The sequence below is a fragment of the Hippoglossus stenolepis genome, chromosome 4 (assembly GCF_022539355.2).
Source record: "Hippoglossus stenolepis isolate QCI-W04-F060 chromosome 4, HSTE1.2, whole genome shotgun sequence".
NCBI lineage: Eukaryota > Metazoa > Chordata > Actinopteri > Pleuronectiformes > Pleuronectidae > Hippoglossus > Hippoglossus stenolepis.
In genome coordinates, this window is record NC_061486.1 from 26,918,943 (window position 1) to 26,938,973 (window position 20,031).

At 43.6% G+C, this 20,031-nt stretch overlaps 1 protein-coding gene across 4 annotated transcripts in view; it reads left to right on the top strand.

Annotated features, from left to right (window-relative positions):
• Positions 1 to 223: 223 nt before the first annotated feature.
• The window catches only part of LOC118106433 (endothelin-converting enzyme-like 1), a 48,742-nt gene continuing 28,934 nt past the window's right edge, over positions 224 to 20,031 (top strand). For 2 of the 4 annotated variants that reach the window (XM_035154972.2, XM_035154975.2), the window contains exons 1-6: positions 224 to 421; positions 9,063 to 10,255; positions 10,953 to 11,021; positions 12,273 to 12,383; positions 12,491 to 12,583; positions 14,746 to 14,870. In XM_035154972.2, the coding sequence (XP_035010863.1) occupies positions 9,398 to 10,255; positions 10,953 to 11,021; positions 12,273 to 12,383; positions 12,491 to 12,583; positions 14,746 to 14,870 (1,256 nt within the window). In that variant the 5' untranslated portion in view covers positions 224 to 421; positions 9,063 to 9,397. Of the gene's footprint in view, positions 422 to 442; positions 547 to 8,816; positions 8,933 to 9,062; positions 10,256 to 10,952; positions 11,022 to 12,272; positions 12,384 to 12,490; positions 12,584 to 14,745; positions 14,871 to 20,031 lie in introns of those variants that run through there. The other 2 variants (XM_035154974.2, XM_035154973.2) reach the window with 2 other exon arrangements.

Sequence of the window (20,031 nt, forward strand, 5' to 3'; positions counted from 1 at the left end):
AAAAGAAAATGAAAGAATTAAAATCTGTTCTCTTGAATGATGTTTGAGAGAGTCTGTGTGTGTGTGTGTGTGTGTGTGTGTGTGTGTGTGTGTGTGTGTGTGTGTGTGTGTGTGTGTGTGTGTGTGTGATCAGCCCGTGCCTCACCTTGTTAATGAGGGGACCCCCCCCTCCTCCCCTCCCTCCTCCCCTCCCTCCCTCCTCCATACATCGGAGGCTGTGAGCTGCAGCGGCGGCAGAGAGCGGTGCGGATCCCCGTGTGTGTCGATCTCCGGAGGCGGGGCGGACCGGATAATCTAGTCGGACCTTAAGTGGTGTGGATCTCCATCCATCCGCCTATACACACGCATACACATACATTTTCACACAGACCGGACCAGGGCACTTTAACTCTCGGCTGGGACTCAGATCTACTCACCACAGGTAAGCTCCTCATGGGTTTTTTGAACAAGTTTCCGTCCGTATCCACATGTCAGGAGAGCGTTCGTGCTGAAACAAGTCGCTCCACCAGCCAGCGCGTTGTGTGCAGTGTGGCACGACAGGGTTGTGTGAGTATAACGATCATGTTATTATTGTATATTGCATGTTAAAATATGAAGAGCAAAGATAAAATAAGAAGCAGCGCAGCTTAACTTGGGGGTCACGTCTCAGAGCCGAGCACGCGCTGTTGAGAGGTGTCCACTCCTCTTTTACGCACATGGTGCCACAGTCAATTTTCATCAAAAACGTCCACATGGACGAGTCTAGAAGTTTTCTGGTCAATACTAAGATGCTTTTTCTAAATGCATTGAGGCAATTATCACGTGTGCGTATAAGTAGGGCTAATTGTTATTTCTTTATCTTTTCTTTTTGCGGAGCAGCTTCACCAGTCTGCCTTCCATCTTTACGCACCACCAGCTTTGCATCGCCCAGAAAGTTGTCATATGTTACGGTCGATCTCTTCAGAATAGCCTATTGAAAAGCCTATAACCCTACATATCAGTCTTCAGGTTCACGGCTCCGTCCACCGACAGAGACACGCTTTTCTCTCTTGTGGAGAATTGAGCTTAAAACCTCAGAAGGTGAATGCTGCTGTGCTTCTTACTGGTGAAACTGACACAGGCTGCAGAATGGGACTTCAGAAAAGTAAAATATTATGTTATGATATGATTACGTTTAATCAGGCACAGAACACAACCCATAAAAGCAGCCTTTAATTGGATGGAATATAAACCTAAAAAACTTATTTTCAACTCCCTCGACTGAAATACATAAAGAGTGGGTAACTATTAACGTACTTCTCATGAGTAGCTGAGTAGAGATAGTAACTTAATATCTCAGGGGGGAGGACTCAAGTAGTTAAAAATCCCACTTTTTGAAATGTGGTTTGGCATACTGCTCTACAGAAGAAGACTTATGGGAGTCATTACGGTTAATAGAGTTACTGTATGTAAGTGCTTTATACCTGTCAGTCAGTGTTTCACTTGAATGATGTGCGTGTGCGCATTGGATGGAGAGAGTTAGTGACTGAGAGGGTTTTTCAGGGGTTCTCCTGACTAATTGTTCTGTAATAATTGATTATTAAGAATGTCCTTATATTGCACATGTGGGATATTTAATAAATACACAGAGCACCTCAATAGTTAATAGCACCACAAAGGGGGTTCTTCTGAAGTACAAGTCTAAGAAGTATACTGTATCTGTCGGTGGGACCCTTGAGCAATACGTCCAAATCTGTAGCCCATACAAACACACCATAGCACTCTACTGCAGCCTCTGGCGACTGGTGATAAGGCTCGCGGGGCTCCCAATGCTCAACCATCAGAGTGCCGTGAAGCTGCCGGGGCAGGCTCTGTGACCATTTTGATTAGGGGATAATAAACCCATTTATCGGGGGCTTTCAGGTGACGTAACGCAGCTGAGGGGAGACAGAAGTAGAGTTTCCCGCTAAGCTCTTATTTCTGGTTCTCTTGGTGGTATCATGACAAACTGCAGCAGAGAAAAGAGGAATGTGCTCTCAGTGAATTCATGTTGAGGTGTGAGTTTGGCTGTCTGGAAATTGTAATAATTTTGGTGATAAGTTTTGAGGGAGACACCAAGCACACCACTTGCTGAAGGCAGGAGATATGCGGGTTTAACATGGTGGGACATTTACTCTCATTTCAACGGTGAATACTACAGTCTGTATGGACAGATATGTTTTATGGTCTTTGCAACATGCCCTCTGGCTACTTTGTAAATCTGTTGCAGAGGGGAACGATTTTTATGTTGATACGTTAACTTCCAAAGCACTGAAGCCTGTTACTCCTAAAGCACAGCAAGTCTGTAGCGGTAATTCAGTACAGCTCAAGCTGGTACAGCTTACATTTCTATTTGATGTGCTCATTTATTAGGAAACTGATTTACACCAGTAAAATATTCACTTTTTATTTTAAACATTTAGAATCAATCAGCTCACGCATCACTTACACAGAGCAGTCATCTATTAAACCATTTTTGCACATTTGCCTTAATTCTATGAGAACTGGTATCCATCTGCGGAGTCACTGTAACAGTGATGTGAACCTGACCCGTCAGAGGGCTCCAGTTATTGATTACCCATTGATCTTCACTGAGGAGTTATTGATAGCAGTTAGAGAACAAGAGACGTGTAGTGTAGTTTCTTTAAAGAGCAACTTAAGAACCTGTTTTTGTTTGAACAAATTCACAAATTCAGAAACTGAATTTCCTGTGACTGCTGGCCGTTGGTTGCTGTTCCAGGTTTCCTCTGTCTCTCCCCCCTGTCTATAGCAACACATTATAGGCATTTTCTGATGTTTAATAGCCGTCTATAAGATATGATGTTTATCCCGAATTCGTAACTCTTATTATAATGTCTACATGTATATCAGGGGTGGGGAACCTTTCTCCTATCAGGGGGTCATTTCATTCTTTCTAACATTCTTTAGGCCATACAAAATGATTTAACACAAATATCCCGCTAACCTCTCTAAAGCTGCTTTCAGACATGCACAGCTCCTGAATTTCTCATACATGTATTATGTGAACGCAAATTTCCGTGTGAGAGCCTCCAGAATTTCTGCTGAATTTCTCCGCCTGGCCTCCTAGTATAAAGTCTGCAGAAACTCCGGAGGAGCCGATGTGAGAACACTGCAGGAGATCCTCTGCAGAATTCAGCGCAAGTGAGTGGGTGTGTTGATGTTGCTTCTCACACAGACGCATAAATGAAAAAAGGAAAACAAACATCTCATGTTGACAAAGCGGCGCCACACACACACAAGACACAGATGAAGATGTCAAGAGAGTTTGCGGTGATAAGGTGTTGATGTGCTGTAAACAAAATCACGGGATCTCCGCAGCAGAATGAATAAGTTAGGTCCTGCCTCTGCCTGCTGCACCCCCCTCACCTGAATCCCGTGGAGGATTTATTGCTGTTTTGAACGTGTCCGAGCAGAGAACCTCCCGCTGCGTTGTGCGTGTGTAAAAGGAAAACTGCGGAAAAAGTCCTGACCCAAGTCCCCTGAGTTTCTCCGCAGGTCATGTCTGAAAATAGCTTAATGCAATGTCTGGCACTGCTTCTCTTTGGCAAAGTGTCTGATGTCAGGTGGTAGTGATGTTGATGATGTTCCTCACAGCTCGTTTTCCAGGCTTGGGTCACACGTTCTAGAGCAAATCGAGTCCCTTTTGAAGAGAACTGCTCACAGCAGAAGGTCATCAGTGCATGTCTCCTCAGAATGGGAAAATCCTGAGGACGTACAATTTAAAGAACTCAAACAGAGGGAGGCTGAGAGTTTTCAGCACATTGTGTCTTTGCGGCTCAATGATTTTGTGTTGTTGGTTTTCATACATCAGCCGTTTCCACACTAAACAGCTTAACACATATGCTCTGTTTTCTTTTGTTTACTTTTCATGAGCTGAAATGTCGCGACAAATGCCGGAAGGATTTTGGAAACTCACCCTGTTCACATGTCATAGCAGACTTTTGTTTTCGCAGTGTTGGAAGATGCAAAAACAAAATCTAAACTAATCCTCACCTTTGTCTTGCAACAACACTGATTCCTCCCTCGTATCAAACTCGGCAGTGATCCCAACTGAACACACTGACACTGTCCCTGTCAGAATGTGATCACTTTATCTAAGACCATTTGTCCTTGTGGCTCCAGTTCAGCTGCATGTTTCCAGCTGGGATGGTGCTTGGCCTTTTTCATCAGTTTGAGCACGTCCCCGCAAACTATAGACACACCAAATATAGAAGTTTGTTCATTTCGCTTGGAAAGCGCGACTTTCTGCATCTTCTTTTCTTTTCTTGACATGTCACTATGATCCTTGTCAGCCACTGTGTGTTCATTCACCTTGACCGTGAAGTGACAGGGGTACAGCTGGAGGGGACCACCCTGAAGGACATCTTCAATCTTATGTTGTTTTGTGTTATCACAGATCAAAGATTTATTGCTGTCATGAACATTTTTTTGTGTTTCTGAGGGTAAATAGAAATTGTCTCATGGGATGTGTACAGAGCTGGAGACCGCAGGTTCCCCACTCCTGCTCTACTGTATATGGTGGTGTAGCTGGTAAAAGCTCAAGTTGCATTAACTCAACATGAAGCATCTTTTTTTCCTGGCAGAGGATGAAAGCTGTGAGAGTGACGTCACTGATTGTGGTTCAGACCTGATTAAAATACTATTTTACAGTTAGCTTAGCGAGGCTGATTCTGCAGATTCAGCAGAGGAAAGTGATGGAATTTGGAAAATGATTTTGCCTGATTGATTTTTCACAGTTGTGGGGTAAAGTTGACAGAATTACTGAAAATAACTTGACCTGGGGCCTGGATCAACTGACAGCTAAAAATAATTATCTTACTCATAGTGAAGTTACCCTTTAAATATATTACTATGTTGTTTATTTGGAATTAATAGGAGTTTGTCAGTTTGGTACCGTCTTCAGGACCCCTGGACGTCCCCCGTCCCCACTTTGAGAACCCTTCCAATAAGTTAAAGTCAATGTCTGATAAAAAAAAGATAAAAAATCTATGGGAAATGCTTGACAACTGACAAGGTGGTATGCATGACCGATTGTGTGTGTGTGTCTGTGCTGCAATTTCAGTTTCCATGCATGTGTGTGTGTATGTGTGTGTAAGAGCGTGCAGCAGTTTTAGTATAACTCTCAGATATTAGGCCCTGTCATTTTCGGTAAATAGCCATTCATCATGCATGCCTCTCAGTGTGATGGTACACACACAAGACCCAATCCATTAGCCATGGGCTGGGTGTCCACTCAGAATGTTATAGTGTGTGTGGGTGTGGGTGTGTGTATACGTACATTCATAGCATAATTTTTCTATAAAGCTTGTGGAGTCCTGACCTGAGAGAGTGCATGTGCATTTGACAGAATGAAGGAGAGAATGCATGTGCTGTGTAGAAATTCAATATTATTATAGCCAGATTCTCCTTCATAGATACAAAATGTTTCTGACCATGTGTGTGTGAGTATGTGTGTACATTAGTGTAACTAGGGGGAGGATTGATAGATGATATGTTAAACTGATAATGATAATGACACTGCACAAAGACACACTATCCTTGACTCTCACCCAGTTCTCTGCATATCCCATCACTGAACTCTGCTCTTGGCAGGAAGAGAGTGCAGACAGACATTCACAACATGTTGTCACCAGCCGCTGCTTTTCATGTGGCAGCCATGAGCCGCACGATGAGGATGTAATGATGCATGAGAGCTTCATGCTTTCCCCTCACTTCCACCATCCATTGTGCAAGCACCTCGACCAACCAGTAGGGAGCGCTAGACCACTCACAAAACAGGACGTTGGAATTGGATGATGTAAAACCCAGCATTACGGAGAGTGTTTTATTGAACACTCAATCTCAAAGTGCTTTATGTTGTTTATTTATACAATATTCAGGAAATACAGGATGGCTAAGCACAGGACACTTGAGCTGCTTTCAGACATGCACTGAACTCTGCAGATCCTCCGTATTTTCTCCGGAGGAGGTGCATATGTGAACGCAAATGTCCAAGTGAGAGGCCTCGAAGTTTCTGCAGACTTTCTCCACCTGGCCTCATAGTGTAAAGTCTGTAGAAATTCTGGAGAATTCAATGTGAGAACACCTCTGGATTCACCGCGAGCGAGTTGAGGGGTCGATGGCGCTTCTAACACATGACACGTGACAAAATGAAAAAAAGTAAAAGAAGACAAATATATAAGTGAAAAAGCAATGAAACACACGTAGAACACAGACAAAGATGGCAAGAGAGTTTGTGGTGATAAGAGCCGACACCGGTGTGAAAAGAACCTCCTACTGCGTTGTGCACGTGTGAAAGACCGACTGCTTGTAAACTCCTTTCGACAATTCTCCAGATTTTACGAGCAGGTCATGTCTGAAAACGGCTTTGCAGATTAAATTGGGTTCATGGGAATCAGTAATGTTTTCCAGCACATACATTGGACGTGAATGTGTGTGTGAATGGGTGGATGGCAAAACTGTCTATATAAGTGATATATAAATACAGGCTATTTACCTGCACACCCTGAAATGAGCATGCCAGAGCGTGTGCCAATTTATCTCCTGAACAACAAATTATTATATTCCACGGACCAACAGGTGGTAGTAACATGTCATGATATACTGCAATACATAAGTAGAGGCAGAAGAAGAAGAGTGGCAGTTACAGTGTAAGCATGGACGTGTTTGGATTTAAATACTTACGATGAAGGGCATGCCTTCAGACCCATAGACTGTCGATATAGATGGACGACATGACATGTCACGACAAGCATCTCCATCACGTCCTGGTGGCTGTAGTATTGGTCATGGTTGGATGGGACATTGGCCAAAAAAAGCCTTAAAAAGCCAAAGCTCACGTAAAATAAACGTTTCTCAAAGATGGTTTCTGTCATTTTTGTAGTTCTTATCACATTGATGTTTGTTTGAGTGTACATTTTTCTGGGAAGTTTGGCTTTAGTTAGTTATTTGTTGCTATAGAAATGGGTTGAAATGTCATGATTGACCTGCCACTGGTCCGGCAGGTGTATCGGCTGGACCTCGATTTTTCCTCTGATCGCTAGAAGATTGGCTGCAAATAATGTCATTGGTGTAATATGGCAATGTTCGTGTCCAGGATATTTTGGCTTTAGACATGTCTTCCATATTCATTTAAATGGACATACAAATAATGGTGGACACCACTGACTGTAAACATACCTTTGGTTTGTTAACAAGACAACACAGGTACCACAGGGCTCTTTGAATGGAAAATACAATGGATGTGTGGAGTGGCAGAACAAATGTACACAGAAACACGGCATGCTTAATAAATTGGCGAGCTGTAATGTAAATGACATGTGATTTGGAGTAAATGGGCTAAAGCAGCAGAAGCACACAGCCTTCTGTTCGTAGCACAATGAGTTGTGAGGTTGTGATGTGCAGATTTTCCGGGCTATTATTCACTTTCAGGCAGCACTGATCCTTGCAGATGTGACCAGATGATAACATTTATTTCATGCAAACCTTCACAGCTGAATGGAAAGTTTAATTTGAGCTTTACTTTCTGCCTTCTTATGTGAGGGGATACCCTTCACTGGCTCCTACCATAAATCATACATCAAATTATTCCACATGAACGTTTATTCCCAGGGATATTGTGCTGTAACAGGAAGAATCCCCTGCTGGCTTCCCGGCAATAAAAACACAGTCAATTGTGTTTGCACAGACCATCCGTTGTTATCATTACCTCTGCTTGAACCACAGATCTCTGCAGTTGGAGATATGAATTTTATTTCTTCACCATCCATGCATCAAGCTTTCTATATTCTGTCTATCACCCCCCTCCACCTGTACACATACTGCTTTATGCCACTAACCACTCACCTGCCATTCCCTTAAGATTTGTACTCGCCACCTCTCACAGGATGAAGCGCCCGCTGCTCGTCTCTGTTTACCTGCAAAGACTGAACTTCTTATTCCTTTCTCTGATTTTGTCTTTCTTTCCGACTATTTCCTCTTCTTTATCTACATAGAGCACTCCACAGTAAGGTCAGGGAAAGCTTGTTAAAGACGCCGGTGCTGAAGTTTGCTATTCTAAACGGAGATAACGGATCCATTTTCACAGATCAGCTTCACAGCTTTAAGCAAGTTCACTGTGTAACACACACATATGCACGCACCCACCCACCCACCCACACACACACACACACACACACACACACACACACACACACACACACACAAGACATAGAGAAAAGGGCTTGCAAACTCACAGTGGAAGAGCATCCAAAAAACAATTTGTCTGTCAGTCTCCCTGTCTAAAGGCTTGTGATATTGCCTACAGGCTAGTAAGCAAGTAGCATGCATCAGCAAAGGCAAAGCAGAATACAAACAGACGTAAAAATATTTAATGTGTCGTTTGTCTGTTAGTGCCGCATTATACCAACTCATGGACACGCTTTGAATCCAGTCTTGTGGGACTTACTTGAAAAACCACTTAACATCAAGATAAATGTAAACACTTTGGGATATTTGTGCATTTGATTGATATTTTGGCAGCTGCTTGTAATGTGATAACGTGTTATAATTTTTTTAAATCTCAGAAGAGGATCGGCTAATGCCATCGCTGCTGGAGTTGTTTGTAAGTGTGTATGTGTGTTGGTGTGTGTGTCTTCAGCTTGGTGAGACAGGACATAAATCCTGCCTGCCCCTCTGTAATAATAAAAAGTTTTACATCAATTTGAACTGACACAGGCTAAGTTATGGTGATTGCCACGCCTCTCCATGTCCAGCTGATACTCAGCTCTTTTCTCATTTCTCCATTGATCTATCCAAAGCCATGAGTCACCGGGGGCATCTTCTCCCTCCGAGGGATGACTATCACCAATCAATTCAACAGCCTTAGCTGACAAACAACAGAAGGAATCCATGTGGGGGAAATGTGCCGAAAAAGGTGCTATTTTGTCATTCTCTGCTGCTGTAATTGTGGATTCAATTTCCAATCTCTCTCTCTCTCTCTCTCTCTCTCTCTCTCTCTCTCTCTCTCTCTCTCTCTCTCTCTCTCTCTCTCTCTCACCTTACAGAACCAGTTACCAGTTGGAGAGAGGGAGCAAAGAGGAGCAAATGGAAAGGGAGCAGCAAGAAAGAGGATGAGCGAGAGAAAGAAGGACCCGAGAGATTCCTCATGCTCAATGGGAGCCCCCTCGCTCTGCTGATTTAAAAAGAATAAAGGGGACTTTGCCTAAAGAGGCCCAACAGGATTTTGACTTCTCTTCAGTGTTTTGCCCTTTAGCGGCAGTCCTCCCTTTTGTCTCGCGAGGAGTTGTCATGACAGTACTCTGAACGTAGAAATAAGTTATTTTTTCATCCATTTCACCCTGAATCCATCGCTGCTTTCTACCTAAAACAATAATTTGCCATGGAGAAGACTTACTCACTAACTGCCCACTATGATGAGTTCCAGGAAGTAAAACATGGAGGTCGGTACAGCAGTGACATCCTAAGCAATGGCATGACCCTTCACCTGGGAGGCAGCCTGGACCGCCATGTGGGGCGAAGCCGAGGAGGGACCTTGTCAAACGGTCGAAACAAAGATCCAAGCAGCGCCAGCAGCAGTGGAGGGCTTCCTCGATGGAGCCGGAGGGAGATCTGTCTCCTCTCTGCACTGGTCTTTGCTGCAGGCATGTGTGTTATCTTGGGCAGCATGCTGGCACTCAAGTACATTTCCCTGGACGCCCAGCAGGACCCACAGTGCCGACAAGACTGCCAACGCAAACGCTCCCTGCTGCGCACGGCTCGCTTCGTTCAGTCCAATATTGACCCAACCATCCAGCCCTGCCAGGACTTCTACTCCTTTGCCTGTGGCGGTTGGTTGAGGCGCCACGGCATCCCAGAGGACAAGCTCAGCTATGGCATCATCACGGCTATAGGGGAGCACAACGAGGAGAAACTACAGCACCTCCTTCTGGAGCCAGTACGGAGGCGTGGGCCCGACTCGGCGGAGCGCAAGGTCAAGGAGTTCTACAGATCTTGCGTCAACATCCAGGAAATCGACAAGCTTGGCTCTGACCCCATGACAGAGGTGATAGACAGCTGTGGGGGGTGGGACCTGGCGGGGGCTCCTCCGGGTGCTGCTGGGTGGGAGAGCGAAGGTGCACCTCAGAGACCGGACTTCGATGAGCTATTGTACAGGACACAGGGGGTGTACAGCACTGCCGTCTTTTTCTCCCTCACTGTCAATGTGGATGATAAAAACTCTTCCAGGAACGCTATCAGGGTGAGAAGAAGCTGTGTGTACTTGTGAATGCACGATGTGACTTCATGGGGCCACAAACGTATTGATTGTTATTCATCCTAGGTGAAAAGAGGACAATCATGGGACATTAAAGTTGTGTTCAGACTAAACACAAAGTGAATTTTCACCTGGTGTATATAAATGTGTCCACTGGTGAGACTCTTCCTCATTTAGTTCCTGTGCCTTATTATGACCTATTGCAGGTGAAGGGTCTCAATATGCAAAATTCAGTTTGCATTTATTCTGAACACACCTTTATAATAAAGCCTTTATTTAAGGTGCATCAACAGCTCTGAAACAGTCTGAAACAGAGTGTTTCTTGTCAGGTTAGCTGTGTAATACCTGATCTGAGTCACTGTTCACTGCTCATAGACAAACCGTTATGAGAGCAAAGCTGAGATTAAATAACAGATGACATGTCAGTCCAGCGCACACACTGCAGGAATTATTTATGAAGGTCATAGATAATGTACAAGTTTACCATATGTGTCATGGCCTGCACATACTGGCATTATTACAGTCCTTTGAAAATACATATGTGACATATGTGACTATGTACCAGAAAATTACCATATGATCTTCTGACCGTGTGTGTGTGTGTGTGTGTGTGTGTGTGTGTGTGTGTGTGTGTGTGTGTGTGTGTGTGTGTGTGTGTGTGTGTGTGTGTGTGTGTGTGCAGGTTGATCAGGAGGGGCTCACACTCCCGGAGAGAACCCTCTATCTGGAAGAGGATGAGGACAGTGTGAAGGTAAACATGCCTCCTTTGGTTTCTATCAGTTATTTTGGTCAGTTACACATTTTGTTGTTCCTCAGGCTCTGCGCCTCAGACACATTAATTGATGCGAAATTCATTTGCTTAGTCTCACCTTTCATTTGAGCTGGTTTACATTAATATATAAAGTACTGTGTGGGAGATATACTGTAGACACAGTATCCAAAGTTTAATGAGTCAAAAGTAGTTCGACCTATTCACATTACTTCAAACTAAATCATATTTTATATTTTTGGGAAAGATCCTTTGCTCACTATCCTTTATTAAGAGGACAGACAGTTTCCCGTACTCAGTATGTGGGGGGCGGCAGCAGCCAGGATGTGACCTGGCCGTTTGCCGTCCTCCTCCACTCTCTCTCCCCATGTCACTCAGTGTCATATCAATAACCCCAAAAGATCTTAAAAAAAACCCTCTGCGGTCACTGACCTGCTAAAGTTTTCCACCACAGACATCAGAAAACACTCTTCCCTGGAGATTCTCTGTCAGAGCATCATTGCAGCTGTCCTCGATCAGCTCTTGCTTGTTGTTTGGTCTCTCTGCTTTTAGCCTGGTCCTCAGAAGAGGAATGAGACTACTGACCCTAACCTAAACTCTCAACTCTCAATCGACTCTGAGCCATGTGTGAGCTCTTTTGTGCATTAACTATTGTTGAGACAACACAGCTGCATAAGAAACATTAGTGGCTTAATCTCACACACGACTCTTTCCACACTGACGTTCACCCATTCAAATGAAAGCCGACACTAGGCACTAGTACCATTATATAAATTCAAATTGAATGTGCTAAAGCACAGAGCCTGAAGATTAATAACTGAGCACATACTGTAGGTCTGGACAGTATCCACCTAACCCTTCCCTGTCCATCCCTCCTTCCCATCACTTCGTTTTCTCTCATTTTTCCCTCCCCTATCGTCCCCTTCATTATCTTTTTTCTACCTTTACCTCACACTTGACGTCCTTTAGGTTCTTTCTCTTCTTCCTAACCTCCCCTCCTCCTAGTCTCTTCTCTTTTCTTAACTCTCTCCCTCGTTCTCTCCTCCTCCGTCTGTCTTACTGAACCATCTCTCTCTCTCTCTTCTCTTCATCAATCCACCTGTTTTCCTCTGTCACCCGCTGTGCTTTTGTTATCCTGTCCACTTTGCCACATGTCAGCCCCCGTCGCTGGCCATTACTGATGATGTCGCGGCTCCTCCTGCCTATTAACGCTGATGTCGCTGTGCTTCTCAGATCCTGGCGGCGTACAAGGCCCTGATGGAGCGCTTGCTGAGCATGCTGGGAGCTCAAGATCCCACACAGAAGTCCAAGGAGATTATACAGCTGGAGACTCGTCTGGCCAATGTGAGCTTATTGCGTGTGCATGTGAGCTTATGTGAGTGTATGTGCGTGCATGTGAGTGTATGTGCGTGTGTGCGTTGTTGTGTAAAATTTCCTCTCTCTCTCTCCAGATCACTGTGTCCGAATATGATGACCAAAGAAAGGACATCAGCACCATGTACAACCGCATCACCCTGAGGCAGCTACAGCGCATCGCTCCTAGTGTGGGTACTACACACACACACACACACACACACACACACACACACACACACACACACACACACACACAGCACATAAACATCATTTATGATATAATATGTATGTGTGTATATGCATGTGAACGTGGACTGAATCAGACCCACACACAGAGACCTAAGTGACTCTCAAGAGCTGTCCGCCAGCAGGGGTAGTTGATGGAAAACAATGGAGAGAAGGGACGGAAGGAGGGGGTGAGACACTGGAGACACGAAGAGGGAGAGGGAAGAAGGTGGAGGCTCTCCTCTGAAGCAGCGGGAACACCAACAGAGAATCATCAAGATGTTTTAATGGTCGAGAAGGAGGACTGGAGGGAGGGAGGGGAGATGGAAACTGGGAATGTGCTGAGAGGAAGAAAAAGAGTTACATTTTTCAGATTCCCAGCCAAAAAAAACTGTGGAAACAAGGGGTGTGACAAGGAAAAGGAGAAACATGGAAAGACGTAGATCAGACGTTGAAGATTCAAGTAGAGTAGAGAGAACACTGCAAAGTTGCTTCAGTGTGTTGCTGCTATTCATTAGTCCAAATGCAACTAAAACCCTGGAGATTGTCACTCAAGATTTGTGAAAAAACTACAGTCACAAGGATGCTGCTGTGCAATTATAAGTAATAGCACCAAGCATGAACAAGCAGCAATCTGCCTTATACCAACCCCCCACATTATTGTACAAGCTATAAATATAGGATTGTGAATACATTTTTAAAAGCATCATTTATGTCTAACAAATATAAATAGGAACATATGCAGTATACATTAGACAAAGACAAATCAGTAGTATTTGCATTATTTATTCCCAGGAACGTTGTGCTCCTACCGTAGGCCTCCTGCCAGCAGCAAGCTCTGAGCCTGTTTGATTAAGGACCGGGTCACAGGCAGACCTGAAGCAAGGGCACATTTTTAATGGAGGGACAGCAGCAGCAGCCGTGAGGGTTGTACAAGCGATTTCCTTTTCCAGTGTTGTTGCTTGCAGCATTAGCTCTTAAACGCCCATTTAATCTGCCCGATTCTCTGCTGTCTGAATAACCATCCTCTGCATCTTCGTCTTCATTTGAGTTGAATAGCCTATATACTGAATTGGATTTAAAAGTTCTAACACTACACAATACAAGTAGCAATATTACAGGATTATTTCATGTGTGATGTGACTGAAATTAAGTAAATGAAGTTCTGAGGTTCATGGCTCTTTAAAACTGAATCCTACCAGTGCAGTTCTATTCTAAACCTGCCTGTTTGGAATGGGCTGTTTACTTGGTCTGTGATGATGCTGCTTGCACTGCACAAAGAGCTGTTCACCTGTTCATGCAAAGTTCAGTGAAGCTCGACTCAGTACGCAGAACCCTGAACTGGAGACTCAGTTGTTGCCGTTGTCGTGAATGCATTGTCACTTGCGTTGATTAGTCCCATGGCCGCTGCTGCTACAGAACGCCTGTATATTCAAAGTGTATTAATATTGAACGTCCAAATCGCACCAAATTTGACAATGCACTTTCTTTAGCCCTGAACAAAACACTTACCAAGTGTGGAGCTGATAAGATGAACTGTTCTCGATATCTGCGAGCCCCAACAGACAGAGAATTCCTGAATTAGTAGATAGAAGAGGATTTTTCCTGTAGGTCGGTGAACACTGTGCATCTTTACTGGAAGAGATAGACAGAAACTGACTCGCCCACTTTGTCCATTTCACAGTTGTGATGTGATATCAATAGGTCCTCATAAAATAACATTACTTGGGCAGCAAAAATTGCTTTTCATCACAAAAGCCACAACAACAAAATTGTAGCCTGTGTTAAAAGTTACCATGGCCGGGTCTAGAAGTGAAAATTGTGTAAATGTGGGTCAATTCCCAGACTGAGCTTGGCATTGTGAAGCCGTTACAGGTTAAAGAGAGAAAAAATAAATGTTTCGTCCTCATATTTTTAAACTTATTTTCCAAATCTTTTCATCCTCACAGCATCTGGGTTGGTATATTGCTCTTTTAAGTGTCTGACACAGGACCATACTGATTTGGAAAGCATCATGGTCCGTGGCCTGGAACTCCCAACCGTTCAAAGAGTATTTAGCACATTTGACAGCAACTGTATTTAACATAAAAAAGAAGTGACTCGATCATTCCCTGTCCAACCACAGATTCACTGGAAACGGCTGCTGGACAAAATCTTCCTCGAAAACCTCTCGGAGGACGAAGAGATCGTGGTGCTGGCTACTGACTACTTACAGAAAGTCTCTGACATCATCAACACCACTTCAAAGAGGTAAGGAGAAAGAGAGAATGGGCGGCGGGTGGTTTGACGGCTGAGGGTGTGGGGCAGGGAGAGAAAGATGAGGGCACTGAGGTGTATGGAAAATCGATGAAATTAGACGCATTCATTTTTGAGTCCATACTTTTTGAGTGCGAGTAAGCGCTTTTGTTCTTAAGTTTGTGTGTGTGCGTGTGTGTTTGTGTGAGTGTGTGTGGGTCGCATTTGGTTTAGGGCTGTCACTACTATTTTGGCTACAACGTATAATGTCACGAGTTGTATGGATTGGGCTTTGAGTGCTGCTATGCATGTATTTGTGTGCACATTAGCCAATGTGTGTGTGTGCGTGTGTGTGTGTGTGTGAGGTGAGTCACTGTTGGGTGAACTTCCACTTCTACAGCAGATGATTATTATTGATCTCACACCCACACCTTTCTACCACCTGCAGACTTAGACAGACTCCAGGGGAAGCTTTAGAGGGCTGTTGCACACCAGGATGTGTGTTACAGCCACTGATAGCTTGCCAATAGTCAATGTCCTTTACACAAATACACAACAGCCCTCGAGGATGGGTGACTGGATGGGTGACTGGATGGTTGACTAAAATGTCACCTCTACCTTTCTGCTAGGCAAAGAGGTGGGTGGTATTTCATCCCACCTCCCAGGTCACTGTGTTGTCACTATGACCCATCAGTTCCTCTGGTCAACCAATCAGTGCCTCAACCTGTTAGACCTGAATATCGTGTACGCACCAGATCAGAACTTAACACAGAGAAAGACACATTAACTAACAAGTCCCCTCATCACTGAGCAACTATTCCATCTTCCTGACATGAACACAACCAGAGCAGCAGCTAGAATCAGAGGAACAATTTGAACTTGAATTGGAACTGCCTAAAAAAATCGTGAATCCAGGAGACCCATTTCTTTTGACAGGGTTTTACCACCACCACTTGTTACACGATACGGTAAATGCATAGTATTACAGTGGTATTATCTACCATTCAAAGTGCTTCACAGTACAAGTCCAATTCACCCATTCAACCACACATTCATACAGCGTTTCTTAGTGCTACGCTTTTTTCTATCACACCATCCATACACTGTCGGCACAGTCAGGGGCAATTTAGGTTTCAGTATCTTGAACCAAACTGTCGGAACAGGGATCGAACCACTGACCTTGTGGTTAGTGGATGACCCTCTCTACCGCCTCAGACAAAGCCACAGAACTGCCGTGAGTTTTCTATGTAACATCAGCCCAACTCATATGTGCCATCATGCAAATGGCTTCATGGTTGCTATAAATTGCTAAATTTTATGTCTGCATTTGGGTTTTTTCCTTTCTCCAGTTAGATTTTATGTATATTTATTCATAGTAAATGTTTCTTTTCTTTACTTCTTATTATTATGTCCACCAACCTTTGTATTTTATATAAATTACTTTCATGATCAACAACAAAAGAATGTATATTTCTGCAGCGATTTAGCTCAGCTCCCATCAGTGTCAGATTTTCTGTTTTGCGCTGCTATTTATTTCGGAACAGACTATTCCTGATCTCTTTTATCTGCTCTCCTGCTGCGCTCCTTCTTTGTGAAATGTAGTTTTACATCACAACAGTCCTGCATGCACATGCATTGAGTCAGGGTCATATCATTGAAGGGTTTCATTATCTCCTTTGTGAATATACAGTTACCTGCGCCTCTGTCCAATCCATTTTCGCAGCCTCACTTCTCCACAGGTTGCAGGAGCCAGGTTTGATGCTCTGTCTCTTCTCTTGTTGTTTACCAATCTTCTCTCTGACTGGTCTGTCCATCCATCCTTCCTGACGGCTTCAGTAATAAACGAGACTCTGCTTCCATCACCCTCTCTCCCTGTCTTCTCTCCCCTCCACCTGTGTCTATATGACATCCTGTCTTCTCTCCCTGTTATCGCTTCTTCACTCAGTCAGGGTGAAAATCCAGTGCGGAGCTATACACAGCAGCTTTACTAGCTTTTATTTCCTTGTTAAATCAAATGCTGTTGCAGTATATGACCAGAACATGCAGCGTTTAAGGCTTCTCCACTCCTCATGACAATTTGCCCCTCTGCCAGTAAAGGGAAAAAGACGATCAAAATTATGTTGGGTCCAAATTTAAACTTAACAAGACAATTTTTTTATTTAATAAAGTGAAAAGCTTTGACATTTTAATATTGACGTTATAAGTCAAGACTGTGAGATATAATTTTATTATCGTAAGTCATATTAATGGCACAAATATGTTGTGAATTATGATTAAGATGAATTATTAATTTCATCTTTACAACAGTTTCTCATAAGTTTGTCTTTGAATTTCACTTTTATTAGGTTGGAGGACTGACCTTATTTTTTAAAGAATAGTCAAAATCAATGGAGCAGTTGTTGACTTATTCAGTTTAGCTCCAAAATTCGTGCAATTCCCATAATGCAACTCAACACGTTTTGCTAGAAACTCCCAGCCTGGTAAATGCCAGAAAATTGCCAACATTTTAACATAAATGGACTGTATTTATATAGCACTCTAATCTTATTTTATCCACCCATTCACACACACATCCATACAGTGCTTTTATATCACACACCATTCATACACTGCTGGCACAGCTGTCAAGGACAGTTTTGGGGGTTTAGTATCTAACCCAGCTTCTGAATGCATAGGAGCCAAGATCGAACCACTGACATTTTGGTTAACCGACTACATCCTGGACCATAGTTGCCCCATTGGCTGTTCAAGTCCATGTCAAAAACATCTGACCTTCGTAACGTCATCATGCTTATAGCGACTTCAGAAGGATTCCTACAGAACCTCAACAATTAGTGCATATAGGGCTGGGCAATTAACCGAAAATGTATCCAAACCAACATGTATAACTTCTCACCGACCTAATATTGCTCATGTCTAATACTTTTCCCGATGCGTGCATTCACAAACTGTTGGGTTTCCGCTACTTTCCGCGCCGTATTACCTTGCATTACACTAAGCAGAAGTTATTAGTATCTGAACAGGACTTGAAGTCTACTTTGTGTTTGTTTGATTTTCTCGAACGTTTATGAGACTCTTATTAAAACACATTGAAAAAAAGACATTTTGCGCTCACGCAGTTCAAATGCAGCACACAACTCGAAATGTGACGCGCACAGCCTGAACGATCCGGATTCATCATCCGACATCTTCGATTAATAACTTAATAGATGTGATGGTCAGTTTGTGTGAAGCGCTACAGAGACGAGCAGACACACACACACACACCCTCCTGCAGACAGGAGAAAAGAGGGGGATTGAAATAATCGTGATATTGATTTGAAGTCATATCGCCCAGTCCTAGTATATTTTGTGTTCACACACACACCGAGTAGTCCCCACTAGTAAACACTTAAAATTGATAGTTGCCGAGGTCGAGCTGAGGAGGGTTGGTTGATGAAGACCCCCTAATTGATTAATGATGAATGCACACAGGTATACAGAGAGGTCTGGTGTTATGCCGAGGACTGGCCAAAAGGCGTGCTGGAATTTCTCCCGGTGCTGCCGATGTCCAGACTGACACACAGGTCAATGTATGGGAGAGAGACACAGAGAGGGATAGAGTGCGACCAGGAGCTGCACACATCTCTACAATGATGCAACTTCACTAAGCAATGAGTTAGAGACTGTTTCTGTTATCACAAAAAGTGCAGATGTTTTCCAGCTCATTATGAAACTGCGGTGAGACAAATTAGACTGTGTCGGGCCTCAGAGTCGCAGTAATTAATGGGAAACACTGGTCTTTTCAGTTTTTAGCAGGAATGGGCTTCCATACAATGACAGTTAGCAGCAGCAGTTTGAACTTTTAAGACTTTCTTCCTCTCTGTCTGTCTCTTCTTTCAGTCAGTCTTCTTTTCTCTCTTACCCTCCGTTCACCTAACTCTCCTATCCCCTGCTCCACCACCTCTCTCCATCTGTCTCTCTTTCCCCATCTTCTCTGGCTGCCTCTCTCCTTTTCAACTTTGCATGAACACCCTGTAGTTGCCCTCAATCTGCCTCTCTGCTCTCCCATCTCTCCATCTGCCCCTCTGCCATTGTTACCTATCTATTCCTCCTTCAATCAATTCTGTGGGCTACCTTCTGTCATCTTCTCCCTCACCTGTTCCTCACTCTCTCCCAACATCTCTGTTGCTATCCTTCCTCTTTTTAATCTCTCTTACTCAGTCTCCACCTCCAGTCTGTCTCCAGGTTCCGTCTCCTAGGAAGTTCATTTTAGACTGAACCGAACAAAGGTTGGCGTTGCTCATTCACACACACACACACACACACACACACACACACACACACACACACACACACACACACACACACACACACACACACACACACACACAGAGTTGTACAAATGGTGGAATGGCGCTATGGGGTATTGCTCATTAGCATTGCTTATGAATGCCCCGGTTGCTCACATCAAGGGGTCCTTTCCACCACTGCCAGTTATTAACAAGTCACACAGCTTGTAGCAAGAACAGAAAACACATCCACCCATATAAATACAGACTTCAGGAAACTGAAGTTAACATTCACATGGAGATAACACCAGGAATCTGTACCTGCAAGTGCAAAATCCTGTCAGAACAAAAAACACTTCCTTCCTCCAGTGTTTCATCTGTTCGGTAGTTGTGTTACTCCATGTTTGCTTTTCCCAACTAATTAATTAGACAAAACATTATTTCAGTATTAGTAGGGATATTATATGCTATTGACTTCATAAATTAATAGAAGAGATGTCGCAACAGCGGAAATAGCATAAATATTAATCAAGTAATATGGAGTCTACAGCCATGCTAGCGGCTCTGTGAGGCTCTGCTTATCACAGTGTTGTGTTGAGCTTGTTGAGCTAAGAGCTAACATCAGTATGCTAACACGCTCACTGTGATAATGTTAACATGCTGATATTTATTCTGTATTCATACAATGTTGGCAGAAGAGGAAAACACTCTTTATTCAGACTCAGGTGGTGATGCATTTGCAGTGGTTTCTCCAACAGTTTGTTGACATGTCTGTATAGTTACCCTCACCATGAGGGAAATATTAATACTTTCACTTTGACACTACTGACACTTACTTAAATAGGATTTCTCATGCAGGACTTTAATGCAATGTAGTATTTTTTCACAAGGATCTGAATTCTTCT